The following is a 20,636-nucleotide window of genomic DNA, read 5'->3' on the forward strand; positions in this document are numbered from 1 at the left end:
TACGCGATTGGGTGGATCGTCGTTGACCGCAAAGATGGCGCTGATCGTTGGAAGAAAAAATAACTGACCGGGAATCGCCGCTCGGTTTGTCAGTCCGATTCGAGTCTCCGGCCGTTCCCGTTGCGCTCGGAACTCTCTTGTTCTCTTCCTCTCCTCTCCAATTTAAACAGTAGGTTCTCGCCAGCCGATTGAACCTCCGTAGATTCACGCCTTCGGCCTCTAAATCTCACGGCAGCTCTCCACTTGCAAGACACAACCATTGATCGTACACTAACACCTCATACACTCTTGACACAACTTAACTACAGTAATAATAAGGGGTTTTTATGCTTCAGCGGCTTTTCCCCAGTGAGCCAATAAATTGCAACAATTTCTCTTGGCTCAATTGAGTATTTAGACAAATTTGTTTCGTTCCATATTTCGTCCTCCAATCCTTATTTCTTTTCATATAGAATCACGGAAGCCTTCTATGTTGGAAAGTTTTCCGACGCTACATTGCTAATCTGAAATGCTTGCAACGAACCGCTCAGATTTCATCCAAACAGAAATTTTTTCTATGACGTAAGAGTGTATTTTGAAAACGCCGCTTCCAACTGGATGAATGCATTTATCGTTTGCTTTTCAAATCGAAAAACCATCCTGTCGTTGGTAAAATTTTGATAAATTATAACTGATCAATTAATCATATATGTTCCATAAAAAACGAATTCTTTACAAACCCTTTGAGCTAATTTTTTTTCATTGCATCAATTTTTGATGAATATTTTTGTTCGCACTTCCAATTCATCGATTTCATTTTTAAAAATTATTGAATAATATTGGAGCACGTGTCATTTTTTTCCTTTCCCGAGCAATTGTTTTTCAACTCCAAGCATCCATCCTCAAGATATCATCATTTTTATTTTATATCTTGGAATTTTGTTGTTTAAATAATTCTAAATGTACCAAACCGATCAAAGCCAAAATCTAATCAATTCTAAATTTGGAAAGGCCGCGTCAATTGAGATCAAAATCATTGAAATCCGGTTACTCTTTTTCGAGATATTGTTGGGCAGAAAAATTGATCATACACATGAATGCAGGCATTGACGCATAAATACTCACACACGCAGGCGCACATACACGCGGTACAGGCGAAAAATGGTCGAAAATGATTCTCTAGACATCGAAACGTCGAGATCTAGTGAAAACTCAACTTTTTACTTTCGGGATGAATTCTATAACTCTAATACAATTCTCTGAAAATATAGAAACGGGAAGTTGAAAAAGTAATTACATACTTCCGTAACAAAAATTTACATGTTCATGGATTTATGGATTTATTGATCACAATTGAAGACTCGTTGTGTAGAATAATAACAACAACATGCTAACGAATAAATGCATCATGGTATAAAGTATGTTTAATCATTATATGCTACAGATACTGTCGCTACATTTTCGTTATTGTGTTTTCACTGTTAGTAATGGTGAGGTCTTTCTGGTGAGCATCCTTTCTGAATTCAGGACTCATCTGATAGGCACTTTCGGCAATTTTTGAAAGTTTTACCGTCATCTCTTTTCCCGTTTGTTGAAGCAATCTCGAGAAATAGCCGTTCGGTTTTTGCAACAGTAAATGTGGATGATCAAACTCCTGTTCACAATAAAATCGAAAATATATAAATCAGGCCATTAGTACCAAGAAATTCACTCATGGGTGAATTTATACTCGACGACATTAAAGAATCAAACCATGAAAGCTACAAACCACTATGTGACCTCCTCTCATAACCATGACTCGATCGCTGTCCATTATGGTGTTTAGTCGATGAGCCACTGTCAACACCGTGTAGTCTGCAAACCTCCGTTTGATGGTATCTTGAATCAGAGCATCGGACCTGCAACCGCAGAAATCACTGATTGAGTCCACCGTTATCCACAAAGTCATTGACAAGCCATGACATGATACCAGAAACAAAATCACACTGTCAAATGATCCACAACCACATCGCATATGAGTCTGACACTATTTATACTAACCCACGGTCGATGTTTGCGGTAGCTTCATCAAGTACGAGCACTCGATTGTTCTTTAGTATAGCTCTAGCCAAGCATATCAATTGACGTTGTCCAACGCTGAAGTTTGCACCACCTCCAGCTACCCGGAAGTCGAGGGTTTGGACTGAATTCCCAAGTTCGACTTCTCGGAGACTGTCCCACAGCTCGGCGTCCGAGTAATGGTTAAACGGGTCCAAGTTGTAGCGGAGACTTGCCGAGAACAAAATTGGTTCCTGAGGGATGATGGAGATGCGAGGCCGCAGCTCATGCAGCCCTATTGACTTCGTGTCTATTCCGTCCAGTAGTATTTCACCCTCTAGTCCGTCTCCAGTCAAACGAAACAGCGCTGATATAAGCGAAGATTTCCCAGCACCGGTTCTTCCAACAATTCCGACTTTCCAGCCAGGATTTATCTTGAAATTGAGGTCCTAAGATTCAAGGATAAAAATGGGGATGAGAGATCGTCTGAATACTTTCAGTACTGCATATGAAGAACCCAATATACAATTCCATTAAAAAGACATAGTGAGAAGTAAACTGTGAACTTATCAGGACAAAATCTTCCTTGATTCTCAGAACAGAACCGAACGAGTCTGAACCTTTTCGGCAAAAATAATATGAGTCAAAAAATTACCTTCAGCACTGGTGGCTTGCTGAGGACATATCTCATAGAGACGTCTTTAAAGACTAAAGTGCCATCAGAAGGCCAAGTTTCCGGAGGTGGTTTATCAGTTTTGAAAGGTCCCTCTTTTGGAAGGTTTGTGTACTGAAGGATCCTTTCTACTGCTGTCATTTGTGCGATGACGGTGGTGCTCTGCTTTATACCGTACTGAACCATTCCGGTCAAGGAAAGGCACTGCGAAATGGCCAGCCCAACAGAACCTCCAAGAATATTACCTAGAAGTTTCAGAGGTCACATGCAAAACTCTTTTCAAGAACCTTCTTTTGTGACATTTGATACCCTGAAATCAGGAGATACAAACCGTTGTCCATCAGAATAAATGAGAAGCAAACGAAAGTCATCAGACCACACAAAATCAGGTCAAGGGTAAACCCAAACGCAGTCGCCGTTGCAATGGTCAAGTACCAGGCACTAGTGTGGCCATCTTGGTGACGGTCAAATTCGTTCCGCAACATTTCTGCAACCGGTACACCCCGACTCCGTATTGTCGTCAGCCCGTGCAGGGTAGAACTGACGTGCGAAAAGACGGGACTTTTGGCTGAGGACATACTGGATTAGTTTACGATCTTGTGCTAAAAATGAGTGCAACTTACCGATTCCTTCAAGTCGCTTAATGTCCTGAGCCGTTTTGAGGTAGTACATTCTCAACACATAGAACAATCCGGCTATAACCAAAATTGGTATGATCGTCAACGGGTTGACGATACTCACCATTGCAAAAATCCCAATTGTCGTAGCGAAGGTGTGAAGTGCGTCAAGCATCGTTTTGGGCAGTTGCTCGTCCATGGTGCCAACGTCCTTTGAAAATCGGTTCATAATCCTCCCTGCATGGTGACAAGGAAAACTGAATGACCACTCAAGCCATGGTACAGCGACTGAGGTTGGAAACTAAAGTCACAACATATATGATCATTCACTGTACCGGATGGATTAGTTTGGAAGAATCTCATGGTCGCTCGCAGCAGATTAGCAAACATCGAGTTGTGTAAGTTCCGACTGGCGTTCATGCATATTCGCAAGAAAAACACGTTACGAAAAGTGAGAATCACAGTAGAGAATGCAATGACTATTGTGTAGACATAAATTGCGACGCTTTTACGAAGCAGTCCATAATCATCAAGCCACTGGGATTTGGTGGTCAAGTCTATCTGCTCACGGTTATCTTCAGTTGAATTCCGGTAGTTTGCAGAATCGGAAGCAGAGTCGTTTGACAGTATTAGCGTAGCTCTGCGAGCATTTTGGTTTGTCCAATATGTTATCCAATAATCACTTCCACTAGTTGATGCTTGCGTGATGATGAAGGCTGCAACGGCAATAATCAGTGAGCACATATTACCACCCGCTGAAATGTAGTTTTTGTACACGTTGTTTGACATGTCTCCAGTTGCGACCTCCTCCTGTTTTACATCTGATGACTGAGATGAACTCTTGGTACTTTCTGGAGGTGTGCTTGATTCGTCATTGTCATCCACAACTGCGGTAAGTTCCTGAAAGCACCGTCATCACTGTAACGACTAATGAAATTTCCCTCCCAAAAGAAAACGTTATTGTTTTTTAAAATGTCATTTGATTGAGCTAATTCGTATACTAATTTGCTGGTTTTACCCTGTCTTCTATGTCCTTATCGTGATTCTCCTTATCTTCTTCGACCTCATCGAATCCCTCTGAGTTTTCAGTATCCATTAGTGCCAGTCCAGAATGCTTCAGTTCTTCATAAGTACCCTCATACTCAACATGCCCCTGAAATTGAAGAGTGAATAAGACGATGTTGGTTATTCTTGAATTCTCCAACCAGGATCAATCTTCGACCGCATGAATGGACATTCTAAGTCAAAGAAAAGTACCACTAACTCGATTTAGAACAATGACACTGTCAGCTTCTCGAAGAAATTGAAGCTGATGGGTGACAAGGATTCGAGTTTTATCCCTTAAGAAGCCTTGGATGCACTCTTTGAACAAGTGATTTCCCACTCTTGAATCCACAGCGCTGAGAGGATCATCGAGTAAGTAAAGATCGGCGTCTCTGTAAAGAGCTCTTGCCAGGTTCACCCGAGCCTTCTGGCCTCCAGACAGGGACGCTCCTCTCTCTCCTGCGTAAGTCAAATCGCCCTGAGGTAGCTGCTCGAAGTCTTCGACTAGTGCGCAGACTCTAATCACCTGCGAACAGTATTCAGGATACATGAAGGTTTACTTTTTCACTTCGACGCTGATGTGTGAAAACAGTAATTTGATAGTCGATAATGCTTGTAACCTTTTTTTCCAACACATGATTGATCAAATGGTAACTTTTGTCCATTTACCTCTTGGTATCGATTCTTGTCGTAGGGTTGGCCAAAAATTATGTTGTCGCGTACGGATGCGGCGAAGATCCAAGGGTCTTGGCTAGTATATGATATGCGAATATCTGTATGATTAATTGCAGTTTTGGTGTTGTTTTCAGTGGTGAAGAACGACACTTTTCCAGCACCGACTGACAATTCGCCCAAGAGGAGGTGAAGCACCGACGACTTTCCAGAGCCAACGGGCCCCACAAGTACGGAAAGTGTTCGACTCTTTATCGTCATAGAAAGTTCGAACAAGGTAGGTGGCAGCTGTTCGTAAACCCAGTTCGCAGCAACCTGTGTCATTTCAATCTCAATACTGCGTCCATTCGATATCTTTTCGGTACTGTGAATGTCGCTATTAGACGTTGAAGAGAATTTTTCCACCGAACGTTTCTTATCCAGCAGCAGCTAAATGAAAAATTTGTATGAAGTATAGTTTTTTTTTATATGTACCTATATAAACTGATGACACCAATTACCATTTCATCTCCTGGTCCCTTCTCACCCAGTTGATTACGGTTTCCATCAGGGGCTACAAATTCAGAATGTTTCCAATGTTTGACTTCGTCCAGTAGTAAAAATTCCTGAAAATAACGTGAACAATATTTTGCTAACCGGTGATAATCACGGAAAATAATTGCCCTGAACTTACCGTGATCCTTTTTAAAGAGACCTTTGCTTCAGAAGCCATGATGATTGCCTGGGGAACAGCTACAGCACACGTGATCCGCAGAAAGTCGAACATCGTAGTTAGTGGAAAGATGATTTCAGCAGTGAGCAGGTTTCCCATCAGGACAAAAGTCATCAGAGTTGAGAACAGAGTGACTCTCTTCGAGAACTCCATAATGCTCAAGAGTATACCTGAGAGGAAAGACGTAAAGGAGATCAGTTTTAACTCCAGTGAACGAATCCTCGACACTTCCTGCTCGAACGGTTGTTCCCATCCGTACATCTTCACAACCTGCGAAAGTGAAACCACATTTTAAATTGCTCCCCTTTTAGCGTAGACCCGAAAATCACCTCTATCCCAGAAATCAGTTCACTCATCAGCTGCACCCGTTGATCCGTCTTTGCCGCGATTTTCGATCTCAATTTCGCGCTGAGGCGACTGAAGTAGAGTTCGAGAGGCATCGTCTGGATCATCATGACCGCTATTCCTACCAACGCAGCTACACCGACAAACTGCCACATCACGCATCCCACCAGCAGCAACTGTGACAATTTACGCACTCTAACAGTTTCCTCAAGTGACTTAGAAGGTCTTGATTTAAAAATCATCAACAACTCACCTGCAATGGCATAATCCAAATGAAGTGAAGAAACCTCAGAAGGTAGTCGAATCTTGCCACGTCGTTGCTAATCAAGTTAGCCACTCGACCTGCAGCTATGTTATTAACTGAGGCTAGATTGAGGCATAGGAGCTGAAATTTGCGAAAGACTTTTTTCGTTGTATCCTTCATGTCATAGTGATCTTTAATTGCGGGTGAGGGGTTGGCTAATTTTCAGTTTGTGCGTAGACCGGGTTTTAGAATTGCAATACAGCAAAACATTTCAATTATTTCAATAATTTCATAAGATTTCATGGAATTTCTAAATAATCCACAGGATTTTACGGATTTCAAATTAACTGATTCCCAAGATTTCACAGATTTCAAATGGTTCACAATATTTCACGAGATTTAAAACAATTTCTTAGGATTTTGGGATATCAAAACATTTCACGAGAATGCAAAATACTAAAAGAGTGGTGTACACCTGATTTCAAGGGTGGTCGATACCTCGGCTGCTAGTGAAAGTTCTACTCACTTTCCGGTATATCAAGGAACAGCACGCGATTCTGGCGCGCATTCCGATTTCGTGGCTTCGCAGAGCGACGTGTTGATGCACGAAAACATTGCCGAGAATCAGGAGGACCAGGAAGGTTGCATAGAGGAGTACCTCGCTTTGGGTCATCGCGTTTTTGCCTTGCTTAAAGTAGCTAATCACCCAGCCCTGGACCAGGGGCTGCAGAACCCGCAGCACCATCATCTGAACGAAGATGAGCAGTCCTCGAACCATGAACGGAGCCCACAAGACTCGAGTCAGAGCCCAAGCCAGACTTGGCTGTCTCTGCGGCTTCTTCTTCGTGCTGCCGTCTCGAAGTGTCGGAATTTCCTTGACTTTTGCCAACTCCTTTTTCCATTCTCTAAGTTCAAGGAAGTATTAAAGAAATGTTGAATCGGAGAACAGAAGTCATTGACTTTACCCACCGTTCAAGACGATCACCGAGTCCTTTGGACTCGTCGGATTTTAAGGGATCGTACAAATCTGTTAACTGCAAGTCGCATTTCGTTCCTTTTATGAAAATTGGCAACGTCCAACTGAAATTTAATTCATTATATCGCAAAACGCAGGATTCGGGTTTCTTTCGTATCATTAGTCTCGAATACTAAGTCGGCTGTACTTATAATTATTTACGAAAAGCTGTTATTATTCCCAAATTCATTGTCTCATTTTTCGTCTATTTTACTTATCGTGAAATGTAAACACGGATGAAAATCCGCGTGATCAACAAACGGTTCTACACCTAAGTACCTGCTGCCTAACTTCCCCCTCTAGTTCGTGTAGCGTAAATTGACAAAACAATTTATTGCTATAACGAACATTATGAATGATTTTTATATGTTGCATCCGTGTCAAGAAAGATAGTGGAATGCTTAGATAAACTAGATAAATAATTGCACACACTAGTTGATAACTACTTGAGATACAAGGTCTTGCAACGGTATATTCCTGATATTAACTACGAAATCAACTATATAGACAAAATTCAAAGTCTAGATCACTAAACTCTGAGAAAACTCTGGGAAAACACCTCCTCACTTGTCTAAGTAACAATAATCATCAGTCATTATTTACGATTTTCGTCGTAAATAATCTGATAAGTAATATATATAACAAATTGAAAAATGAAGAAAAAATTGTATCATCACTGTCATAATTAAAAAAAAAAAAATACTATTTTTCATAAAAATTACATCGACAGTAATCGTTTAATTTTTAAATCCCTTGCGGCTACAAATTACTTACCCGAAACATAACGAGTTTAAGAAACTCGATGTTTCTTCCGGACTTTTTAGGCTGCGTTTCTCCTTGGTGTCCATATTTTATTAATGACACCTCCAATTAATGAGACAGTTTTGACTGTTATTCTTTTTCCGGCATGAAATCTTGTGATATCGTCATCTGCCGAAAATAAGAAACAAGAATTGATTCACAAATGGAAATATCGAATCAATCAATTCATTGTTCTATTCATCAATTTTATTCAATTGAATTAACCAATAACCCAAGTTTTAGTCAAAGCAAGAGTTGACAAATAAACTAGTTTAGCGAATTTAAAATATTTCACATTTTCTTTTATTCAGTTTCAATCGTTGAGAGACTTAGAATGATCCACGATAAGAAAAAAGAATGCATACACACCTCTGTAACAATGTTTCTGTTCAAAATTTCCCGCCACTTTTCACAAGAGAAGAAAATCGCTTGCAACCTCTTTGTATAATGAAAGTAAAATATTCATTGCTCCTCATGCAGCCTTTTAAAACAATTAAAATAAAATTTCCATCAGTTTCACACACGTAGGATTTATCTGTCGACTTCCTTCTCGACCTGTTCCACTCACACGTGTTCCATAAGTGACTGATTTTGATAAAGCTTCTCCACTGACACCATTTATCGCTGCATCCGAGATAAGATACCCCTCCTACTTCGAGGTAGTCCCTTCACTTTTCACGAGACGTTCCGTCGAACACAACGTCCGTTCTCGTAAATATTCCAATGACAGGTACGTCAAGGTTACACCCTGAATCAATTATTTTGAGTCAGACGGTACGTGGATATTTCAACTCAACTTTATTTCCTGTTTGTTTCGTTGCTTATTTTCCAAAGTATTTTTTGGTGATAGAACTTGTTGATTTTTTACGGAATTAAACCAACCCAAATTCAACCATCGAATATTATTGTCAGTAATTTATGTACCAATGTTTAATAAAAAAAAAAAAAGTGTATAATATATTGTGTTTTTCAATGAAAGGTCAAACTTAAAAGGGTGATAGAAATATTACAAAATGTTCGACACATATATTCGACAGATAGTTAAAAAAACTTTTAACCTGATATTTTTTTTATCCGCGATTGATTTGTTTCGAAGTAAGACCTCTTATGAAAAAATGAAGCAGTGTCCAAATCATTCGGTTGAAAGATCTGAAGTACTCAACGTAAAGTTTTTGAATTTTGCACAAAATTTCTCATAAAATCACATAAAGTTTTGCGTAATTATCGACGTGCTTGATATAAAATTTAAATATAAAGTTCTTCGAGTATTATTTCAGGTAGCTGCTTGTCTACTGTTCTCACATTTACTGAGAACCGGTTGCTAATCTTCTGTTCACCGCGGTAAGAGACACAAGGTTGTCAGCAATAAACTAGTTAGTGTATAATGAGATGATGCGGAAATTGAAGTTTGTCCATTGAAATATGCAGCAGAATCTCATTTTCATTTATAACAGGTTCCGTGCGCATCGAGTTGTGCAATTTGCGATTGGTAAGGTAAAATCGCTTGCATGAATATCACGATCACTGAGCAATTAACACTGCGGTTATCTTATTATAAATTAACTATTTTCGGACTTTGGCTCTTACTCGTGCTGTGAAACCTTGGTTTTTTCCAAATTTCACGATTCTAGGTCAACGGGAAGTGCTCTATACGTGTTGATTGGTGAGTTTGCGAGTGTCAAAATATGTGACATAAATGGCCGTATCTTTTGATTGCATTGACTTACAAGTTTGAATTTTTTACACCTACAAGGGACCGTGGACCTTAGTATTTGGTATTACTTTTAACTTGATACCTTTACCCGTTCCTGAGAAAAAAGGTGTGGACGTTTCCAGGTTAAGGGTTCCGTTTTTTCATTTTGAGGTACGGAACCCTAAAAATAACAAAAAGGCAGGGAAACTGAAATCAAACTCGATCATTGAATCAAAATAATTATAAGACGTCAAACTGTTGTGATACAATTTTGAATAAAATCACCGAATATCTTCGGCAATAATTCACACTGCATATCATGTCTAAACAACTTTTAATTGACCGTAGTAGCGTAAAGTATCATTCACAATCGATTTACTTTTTGAAAATATGGAAAAAAAATTTACAGTTATTTTCAGTTACCACCTTCCGAAATTGGGAAAATTTTCACAGTTGCACCAAAAGGATTGAACCATTCGGCATGATGCCACTCGGCGTTGATGAAACACACACTTTAAGCCCAGTCCCATGAAATTTGATGGTAAAATGGCAAAATGCCAAGTCATCTGGTCTTACGATTGCAAAGAACACCGATATCTCATTCTGTCGAGATTTTTTACCGACCTTACACGCATGTCGGTAACTTTTTACCGACATTACAAGCATGCATTACCGGTATGCGTGTAACGTCGGTAAAAAACGTCGGTAAAATTGGATGTTGACAGCCTTCGGCTCTTGATGCTCTGATATATCCATGTACATTCGGTGCAACATACATATATGTTGTAACGGACAGCTGGTCGCATGCCTCACCAACGTCAGCTGTGTCTGTACATACGACGGTGACTGATGGAAGACGCTGATACCCGACATAGGCGACGTCACTCGTACCAAGGAGGCGATCACCGATTGACCAACAGCTCTCGCAAAACCACCATGCAAAGCCCCACCACTCTTCATTCGGTTGTCATAAAAAGTATTGCGTGTGACTCGGGCCTTATCACACAACATAGGGTAACATGTGGGACGACGAACCTCCGAAAAATTGTCAATTTTAAAAAAATTTTCTTACAGTCAAATTTCCATAAGTTTGATATATTTATCCTGCTTCAGAGCGCTACAAGATACCTGCGGCACAACGGATACTCCAAAAAATTTGAGAACAAATAATTTTTCATGCCTGTCTGAACATTTCGTAAATTGCATAATGAATTCTGTATGTGTTTGGGCTTGGCCAGAATTAACACCATTTTTGGTTAAACTCCGAATATATGATACTCGTGTTTTCATATAGCTTACATAACTTAATTCAGTTATAAATTATCACTTGCACCCACTGATTACGCACCTAGCAACAGAGGACCAAACGGTGTATTTTAACTCGTGCGGGTCCAGGGAGACGAATGGAGCGATTAAAGGCTCATATATGTATAATTATTTTTCTTCGGCTTTGAGACAAATCAGGTCTTTATATGGTAGAGCTCATTTTCATGAACCGAGATTGCGAGAATATTTTTTTTACCAACCTAACGTTATCCAAAGATATTGCACTCCAATAAAATAACGGTTATAGGGCGAATATGTGGCGTAAAAAGGTCTTTATCAATAAGTAGGCAAAGGAATGGAGGATTTTATCATGACAAAAATAGTTCCGACTATGCCATTACACGAAAGGTAGTCTGTAGTTGTATTTTATCAAGTTTCCAACTCGCAACTTATATGGTCTATGCATATTTTATTCACAATTATACGCAAAAGATCGTGTTTATTGAATAATTTTTTTGCTTATAAAAACGAAACTAATGAAGCAATCTTGATGCTGTCAATTGTTGAGTTGTAGAGAATCAAAATGCGAAGAAATTGAGCTTTCGAACGGCCCGATCGGATCAGTACCTACCTGAGAAAACTCCGGGAACATAAAACATCTTTGTTTTTCGAAAAATTCATAACTCCTTTGTTTTCCATGATGAATAGTTTTTGCCCCACTGCGGTTTCAACTGTCAAAAAGAGTCGATTAGTACTTTATAACAGTAAATTTATTGTGACTGTTTATTATCAAATAACAGTGGAGAAGCAATTGCACATACTGATTTATTCTGAAAATTTAGAATCAAACTATTTGATTCAGGTTGTAGAGAGAGGAGCCTTTCTGTTGGGAGGCCAGAGGGATCGTGTTGACCTGGTTAAAGCCATTTACAGAGATGCTTATTTATATTTGCTCGATGATCCACTCAATGCTGCTGATAATCCCGTCGCTAATCACTTATCCAAAGTGTATATCCAAACCTTTTTAAAAAACAAGACCCAAGTACTGATTACTCATTAGATGCAGTTTCTCCGTCAAGCTAACGCTGCTACTGTCGTCAATCTTGGGAGGAATTTTCGTTGGATTCCTTTACAGAGTATGATTTATATATTAGAAAAGGAGTTATACAAAGTTTGCTTCATCGCTGGGTATCGTCAAATCTCAGGGGGTGTATGAAGAACTAACCCTTATCCAGGCAACCATGAGATGCTTCAACCCTAACTTGACGGGTACAGTACAGCTGAGTACGGTAATGAGACTGGAAATTTCTCAAACACTGATAAGTCGCGATAACACAGGTTGCCGATTCAGTTTCACAAGTAATTGCAGTGCTGAGACTACTCGAATACACACCCCGGAAGAGACCTTTTGCTATTGACAATCCACCATCGCCCAATTGCCTATAAATGGTACTTTGGTCCTGAAGAATGTTTCCATGAAATATGCTAAGGACAACCTGCTGGTCCTGAGTGTCTTCGATAGAATTGTATTAAGTACTGTACACACAGCGAGTGCACTGCTGCGTTAGTTGGAAGATTCGTCATTTCTAAGCTGCTCACTTGTTCCAAATCTAACTTTTTGCTTCAAAGTTACGTGGGGGGGGGGGGGGGGGGGAGGTAGGGGGGTGGTATAAACCTCGGTGTTGGACAACGCCAGCTAATCTGCTTGGCCAGAGCAATCCTCCAATTCTCAGAGATAGTCGACGGAGTGGAGACCATTTTTATTAAATGCTGCTACTCTGATCCAAAATACAAATATAAAAAAAAAAAAATACTCTTCCCAAATGGTTCAACTAATCGGGAAGGTGGTGATGGAAGAACTTTCGAAGATCGCTGAGAAAAGAATTGCACGTCTGCATCGTTCCTAGTATTTGCAACGTTTGGAACTCTTCACCGCCTAAAATTACAGCATTACAAAATCTGAATGAATTTCGCGCTGCTTGCTTTAATCATTTAATGAATAATGAAAATTGACTGAATGTTTCCTCGTAATATTAATATTGAGAATGTATGTACAATGTAATAGCTTGTAGGTGCGCATACATATGCGATTGAAAATTTCTTGTAACCTTTGTATTTGATAGTCCTCAGGGAACTACGGCTCTAGGATAAAATAGCAGATATTCGTGGTGAAAGCACTTTTAGAACGCAGCCGGTCTTCCCTTGAATAGTTAAATCTTTTGAAGCACTGGTGAAATTCATTTTTATTGAACGATTATTATCATCAAGTACAAGAGACACGAATACAGAGTAGTTGAATTTATAGATTACAAAATCTTGAGTTTATATAACGTTTGTCATCCGAAGAAATAATTCATTTTTGATTATTTTATTAACTTCAAGTTTGTCCAATTTTTTTTACATTATTAAAAATCGTAGAAAGTCTGAAAAATCGGTAATACATGAAAAATGATAACCAGATTCAATCGATCAATTTAATTTTTTCAAAATCGTGTTTGCAAGTATGAGATAAAAATATTACTGCAAAATGCGAATATGACTTAGCTTGACCTTGATGAATATTTGATATCAAACAATTGTCAGGATGCGAATTTAATCGTGATAAGCGAGCAACGGTAGCCACAATTTATTGAGATGGCTGGAATTATGGCAACATAGCCAGTAGATAACAATATTTGAATTGCACTTCTCCATACTCCACTGAAAAATACAGACGTGAACATTATTCATTCCATAATTGTTCATAGTGAAGAATTGACCGGCACGTTGAATCATATTAAAGACATGAACACCAAGGAAAGAGAAGTTAAAAAAAATCCAGAGGAATCTTCAAACATATTGAGTAAACTGTTTTTCTGGTAAAAACGATACCTATGGTAGTTTCAACCACGTAGCTGATCAGAATAAAATTTAAAAAACCAAAAAATTTTCTTGACCTCAGGTGGACACTACCGATTTTCTGGAAGGGTGCGAAGAGCAATTTGCAGATAACTGATCTACCCGATCCCCCGAAGTCCGATGAGTCTGAAAGCATCGGTAACAGGCTCGAAAGGTTAGCAAGGCAGGATCAAAGTCATAGCTCACTTTTGGAAATGGTAGTGAAATGAATGTTACTCTCGGTCTAGAGAATGGAGGAAGGAGTTGAAGAGATCGAGCAAGAACTCGGAGAAGCAGCCAAGCCTGGCTCGAGCACTGTTCCGAGCATTTTGGGTCCCTTTGGCGCTGCAAGGAGCAGCCGTATTCTTCAAAGAGATGGTGATTCGTTTGATTGTGCCAGTACTTCAGGGATGGGTTATCAGTTACTTTAATCCCGGACAAAAATCGATGGATCGTCAAGAGGCCCTGATGTACGCTGGTCTAATGATCTTCCTATCTTTGGTCAACGTTCTGATCGATCACCACTACTTTGCGCGATCCTATGAAATGGGAATGCGATTGCGAGTTGCGTGTTCCTCCCTAATATACCGCAAGGCGAGTGAACTTCAGGTCGCAAAATTGTATATGCAGAAGACAAGACGGATTTCACATGTCCGGCTTATTTCAGATTCTACGCCTGAATCAGTCTGCATTCGGAAGGACCGCTGTAGGCCAAATCTCGAATCTGATAAGTAACGATGTCGCCCGCTTTGACGTCAACTTGCCACATCTTAACTTCATCTGGATCACGCCATTTCAGGTAATTTTCGGAAGCTATGTGGATCTGGACAGCTACTTTCCGACAATCATTGCAGGTATTGCTGCTGGGATACACGATGTGGCAATTCGTTGGTTGGGCTGCCCTGGTGGGGATCGGCGTAATGGTCATGCAGACGATGCCTGTTCAAGGGTACCTAAGTCACATTGTTGGTATGTTGAGGGCCAAAATTGCTGTCAAAACAGACGAAAGGGTGCAGCTGATGAGTGAGCTCGTTTCTGGAATACAGGTACAGTGCTATGACCTTTTATCTCCGTATAACGCAGAATTAACCCTCTTCACTCGTAGGTGATGAAAATGTACTGCTGGGAAAAACCCTTCCAAACATTGGTGGCTAAAATTAGAGGGTTTGAAATGAAGCTGATCGGTTATACGGTGTACTTGAATGGAATATTCATGGGCATTGCGGTGTTCTCTGATAGACTAGCACTATTCATAACGCTCGTCACCTTTGTACTAAGTGGCAATACCCTGAACGCTAAACTCACCTACACGGTAGCTCCTCTCTTTAATATTCTTCAACTGGCTTGCGCTTTTCGACTTCCTTTCGGTCTTATCATGATAGAAGAGATTCGCGTGACATTGGAAAGAATTACGGTGAGTGAAAGAGGTTGAATTTCGTGCAAACAGTAAGTTTGCAATTCACCTGGGATTTACAACTCATTTTATTTTTTTCAGAAATTTTTACTATTGGATGAAGTGGATACTTTAAAGGAATCTGAATCCCCGGTGAAGAATGGCAGGCAGGTTGTCGAAAAGTATGCAATCAGTGAAACATGTCTACAAAATGGGAATGGGACCGAAATGGTGAATTTTTACGTGAAATGATATAGTCATACTAGTATTATCAAACGACGTACTATATCTTCCATAATGTCTTTGTTCTCAGGAATCTCTTCTGCCCAAAAAAATTGGACATTTAGAAAGCAGTGGTAAACTGATTGTAGAAAAGACTAAAGCAGGTGAACAAATTGAACGTGGTGTTGGGATCGAAATGGTGAACGTCGCCGCAAACTGGGTCCATGATCAGCTGCCACCTACTTTGTACGAAATATCAATGAAAATAAAACGTCAGTCACTTTCAGTGCTTGTAGGGCCTGTAGGCTCAGGAAAATCATCTTTGCTCCATCTTTTACTCGGCGAGTTATCAGTCGGATATGGAAGAGTGTCGTTATTTGCTGGCGAAAGCAGTGAGAAAACTGAAATCGGTAGACGGGAAATTCGAATCTCTTACGCAAGTCAGAATCCTTGGATATTTCCCGCCACCATTCGCGACAATATCATTTTTGGACAGTCGTTCGAAAAGGAGAGATACCAAAAGGTGATCGAAGTTCGTCTCTCTCGCCGAAATTCTATGAAAATAAATATCTTTCGCTACCTCAACGTATTTTCTAGGTGACACAAGCTTGCGCACTCGTCAAAGACTTCGCTCAGCTGCCCCACGGCGATTTGACCTTCGTTGGAGAGAGAGGAGCATCGTTATCAGGAGGTCAGAGAGCTCGAGTCAATCTGGCCAGAGCCCTTTACAGAGAAGCTGATCTATACTTGCTCGACGATCCTTTAAGCGGAGTTGACTCTCGCGTGGGTAATCACTTGTTCAAAGAGTGCATCCAAAAGTTTCTGAAAAACAAAACCCGAATTCTAGTGACTCATCAATTGCAATATCTTCGGCAAGCTGACGCTGTCATAGTTCTGAATCGCGTGAGTTGAGACCGTCACTTTACTTTCCTGGTTGGACGTGCTCAGGAGATCACAGAATACTTTGATCTTTGGAATGTCTGATTGCAGGGCACCGTCAAGTGCCAGGGAACATACGAGGAGCTTGCTCAGACAAATCCCGATGTCCTGACTTCGAAGCACTTGGAGGAATCCGACGAAGCTAAAGAATCCACAAACACTGATGAGGAGAACATGGAAGACAAGGTGGTTAAAGTCAACTAGTATATAAGCAAGTCGAAAATATGTTGCGATGATCTTAGATCAGTTGATAATCATCTCGCAGTTGATCCCCTTCGTTGAAAAGCGTCTCGTGTGCTTATAGGACATCACTGCATCTGCGAATGATCAAGCTACGGAACTTTCTGAGAGCAAAGAGAAATTTGAAGATGTGGAAGAGGAGGAAATTGCGACAGGAAGAATAACGAGCAAAGTGTATAAACGATACTTCTTGGCAGGTAGTAATCTATGCTCATTGATGCTTATAATAGCAACAATTATAATTGGCCAAGTGACCACAAACACAACTGATTACTGGTTGATTTACTGGACAAACCAGGATAGTTTAAAAGGTGTTGCCGATAATGCAAGCTGCTCGAACCACACCTGGCATGATCAAGATGATCAAGAGTCACAGTGGTTTGACGAATGCGGATTTCTGCGTAGAAACGTCGCGATTTATGTCCACACAACCATAATTGTTACCTGCATTTTCTTCCTCATACTAAGCAGGGTTCTCTGGGTCAGAGTGTGCATGAACGCCAGTCGCAACATACACAATCATATGTTCGAGAACCTTCTGCGGGCACCCATGAGATTCTTCAACGCCAATCCGTCTGGTACGTTAGATATTTCAACCCAGAGGTAAAAGATTTTAGGTCCATATTACAGAAATGAAACTCAGAAGTTTTGTTCTACTCAGCAGCAAGATTATCATCGCATGAAAATTTCTCAGATTCAAGATTTACATTGGAAAATTTCGATACTCACGATCCTGTTCTCTTTCTTTGTCTCTTCGTCAACATATTGTGATATTAAGGTGCTTATAAAGACGCGTTGTACACCTCAAAAACGCGGGGATGCAAAACTTCTATACCGCTCAAGCGATCAGAGTAAAACTTGGGCAGTTAATGCCTTATGTTGGCAAAAAGTGAAGCGTCTTTTTATTTTTTCAAAATGTTGAAAAAAATTTTACAGATTGGTTACCACTTACAGAAATTGGCCAAATTTTTACAGTTGCACGGAATGGATCGACCTATCCGGTATGATGCCACTCGGCGGTGATGAAACACACATTTTGAGCCCAGTTCCATGAAATTTGATGGTGAAATGACGAAATGGCAGCTGATCTGGTTTTCGATTATGAAGAACACCGAAATCTTATTTTGGCGACATTTATTACCGACATTACGCGCATGCCGGTAATGTATGCGTGTAATGTCGGTAAAAAATTATCGGCATGCATGAAAGGTCGTTAACAAATCTCATGGGACTGGGTTGAACTTCCCCGCGTTTTTGAGGTGTACGACGCTTCTTTATAAGCGCCTTAAGAGCCTCTTCAAACGAGTATTATCCTTAATGGCGGCCCTTTTGGTAAGAAGATCACGATTAATTATGCTATTCCTGACACAGGTAGGATTTTGAACCGAATTTCGAAGGATGTAGGCACAATGGATGAGCGAGTTCCTAGAACCATGATTGATGTGTTTCAAGTTTTTACTACTATGATGGGTGTCTTTGTTATGGTAGCCATCATTATGCCGTGGAGTATAATACCTGTGTTAATATTAGGAGTAGCTTTCTATTTCATCAGGATCTACTATCTCAGAACATATCGGCAAATGAAGCGACTTGAAGGGATAGGTAAGTTATGTTATACTTAGAGACTTGGCGCACATTTAGACGATTTAGGTTACGTAATTTTTAAATACTTATTCCTCTGCATTCATAATACATTTACGATGAATATTTCCAAATATCTTTCAACTAACAGATGAATACGTTAATAATTGCAGTGAAAAGTCCGGTCTTTACTCACATCAACTACACTCTAGACGGACTAACGACCATTCGAAGTGGAGGTCCGATGGTAGAAAACATGCTGCGTAAAGAATTTGACCACGTTCAAAACGTGCACTCAAGTGCCTGGTATCTCACCATTATCACATCTTCTGCTTTTGGCCTATTCCTCGATCTCATTTCTACCGGCTATACTGCGTTCATTTGTTTCGCCTTCATCCTGTTAGATGACGGTACGTCTCTTTGGGTCTAATATAAAGTGACAAGCGAGACTGAAGATCAGCAGCGATTAAAGTAACTCTCGAAGTTTCTTAACCGATAATATTTCTAGGAAATATTCTCGGAGGGTCTGTTGGCTTGGCCATTACCCAAAGTCTTATTCTGAACGGAATGGTTCAGTGGGGAATGAGACAGAGTACGGAACTAGTCTCGCAGATGATCTCAGTCGAGAGACTACTTCAATATACGGATATAACGAAGGAGGGACCTTTCACGACTGACAAGCCTCCTCCGTCCACTTGGCCTTCTAATGGTGGTTTGGTCTTCAAGGGTGTTTCTATGAAATATGCTGAAGACAAGCCGCCGGTCTTAAAGGTAACTTCGGAAATATTACTTCGATTTGTACACATACTGCAACTGCGCTGTTGCGTCCGTTGGACATTTCTCCAATCGTAATTTACCCACTAAGACTTGTTCAAAAACCTGATTTTTCGCTGAGGTCGTTTCCAAGTTTTTTAAGGAGTGGTTTACAGGATGACTACAAATCCCACTAGTTTCGTTCAAAAGGCTCAACGCCTGAACAGTGTGAGTATATGTATTCAGCTTCAGAATGTCTGTATCTTTTCGTCCATCGCATCACCATAGGATCTGAATGTGACGATCAAGGCTGGCTGGAAGATTGGGATAGTCGGAAGAACTGGTGCAGGGAAATCTTCACTTGTCTCAGCGCTCTTCCGTTTGATCGGAGATGGACTGGACGGCGAAATACTTTTGGACGGAATAAATACGAAATCAATAGGACTGCAGGAGCTGCGTCCCCACATCTCAATCATCCCTCAGGAGCCAATATTGTTCTCGGCAAGTCTTCGCTACAATTTGGATCCGTTGAATAAATATTCGGACGCCGAGCTGTGGGACAGTCTTCGAGAAGTGGAACTTGGAGATACGGTGCAATCTCTTGATTTCAAAGTTACTGAGGGTGGATCTAACTTCAGTGTTGGACAACGCCAGCTTATTTGTTTAGCCAGAGCAATCCTCCGAAATAATCAGCTGCTTATACTCGACGAAGCAACGGCCAACATTGACCACAAGTTAGTCTACATTACTGCAAGACCCTTGTTTTTATCTTGACTAGGTCGGTTTAGTGTTGTGTGTGGCTAAAAAATTATTCGCCATTCTTGTGAGCTGTCGATTCAACCCTCACCAATTGAGTGCCAGTATTCATGATTCCTATCCAGCAGCAAGTGTCTTTGTCGTTTTTCCAGCACTGACGCGCTCATTCAAAATACCATAAAACGGAAATTCGCCGATTGCACGGTCCTGACGATAGCGCATCGATTGAACACGGTCATGGACAGTGACAGAGTTTTGGTTATGGAGGATGGCTGTATTGTTGTATGTATAGTGATTTGACGCCGACCCTAAAGTTTGGGAATCAAAATTCTAGGTGCGTAAATAGTGGTTGAATCTGATTCTTATTAATTTCTCACGCAGGAATTTGGCCCTCCGCATCTACTGTTGAAAAATCCCAACGGTCAGTTTTTCCAATTGCTCCAACAAACAGGAACGGTGACAGCGGCTAAACTTTCCCGAACGGCCGAAAGGTCGTATCTTAAAATCTCCGAGTATAAGGAAGATTAAACATCGGAATTGTTTCATTTTTTGCATTCCAATTCATCGCATATTAACCACATTATGATTTATTTTATTCATATTTTATTTATGTTTTATTTTATTCATGTACGGGTTGCCCCTTACAACATAAATAAAAGCAAACGTGAGGAGTCTGGCCCACAGCTCACCATTTTTTTTCTTGATAGTTATCCCTTCTCATTCTCCCCAGAATATGCATTTCAAAAATGCCCATCTACTCGAGGCAATCTATCAAAT

At 40.4% G+C, this 20,636-nt stretch overlaps 2 protein-coding genes across 2 annotated transcripts; one reads left to right on the forward strand and one right to left on the reverse strand.

Moving 5' to 3' along the window:
* Positions 1–1,432: 1,432 nt before the first annotated feature.
* On the reverse strand, positions 1,433–8,570 carry LOC124411408 (ATP-binding cassette sub-family C member 4-like). The gene is made up of 18 exons (XM_046890500.1): positions 8,509–8,570; positions 8,113–8,268; positions 7,293–7,403; positions 6,850–7,228; positions 6,333–6,464; positions 6,064–6,255; positions 5,696–6,004; positions 5,523–5,627; positions 5,020–5,451; positions 4,571–4,876; positions 4,325–4,459; positions 3,642–4,206; positions 3,313–3,543; positions 3,021–3,257; positions 2,672–2,934; positions 2,020–2,465; positions 1,748–1,877; positions 1,433–1,633 (listed from the first exon to the last, which is right to left on the reverse strand). Exons 2-18 carry the CDS (start codon positions 8,184–8,186, stop codon positions 1,433–1,435), a joined length of 4,248 nt encoding a protein of 1,415 aa, XP_046746456.1. The 5' UTR covers positions 8,187–8,268; positions 8,509–8,570.
* A 5,282-nt stretch (positions 8,571–13,852) lies between these two features.
* Positions 13,853–20,448, forward strand: LOC124411679 (ATP-binding cassette sub-family C member 4-like). The gene is made up of 17 exons (XM_046890950.1): positions 13,853–13,956; positions 14,040–14,150; positions 14,224–14,569; positions 14,643–14,774; positions 14,830–15,021; positions 15,081–15,389; positions 15,471–15,599; positions 15,682–16,113; positions 16,188–16,493; positions 16,581–16,715; positions 16,834–17,347; positions 18,141–18,371; positions 18,524–18,760; positions 18,859–19,121; positions 19,392–19,837; positions 20,012–20,141; positions 20,241–20,448. Exons 1-17 carry the CDS (start codon positions 13,883–13,885, stop codon positions 20,385–20,387), a joined length of 4,134 nt encoding a protein of 1,377 aa, XP_046746906.1. The 5' UTR covers positions 13,853–13,882; the 3' UTR covers positions 20,388–20,448.
* The last annotated feature ends 188 nt before the right edge of the window (positions 20,449–20,636 follow it).

Source organism: Diprion similis, chromosome 10 (assembly GCF_021155765.1).
Source record: "Diprion similis isolate iyDipSimi1 chromosome 10, iyDipSimi1.1, whole genome shotgun sequence".
NCBI lineage: Eukaryota > Metazoa > Arthropoda > Insecta > Hymenoptera > Diprionidae > Diprion > Diprion similis.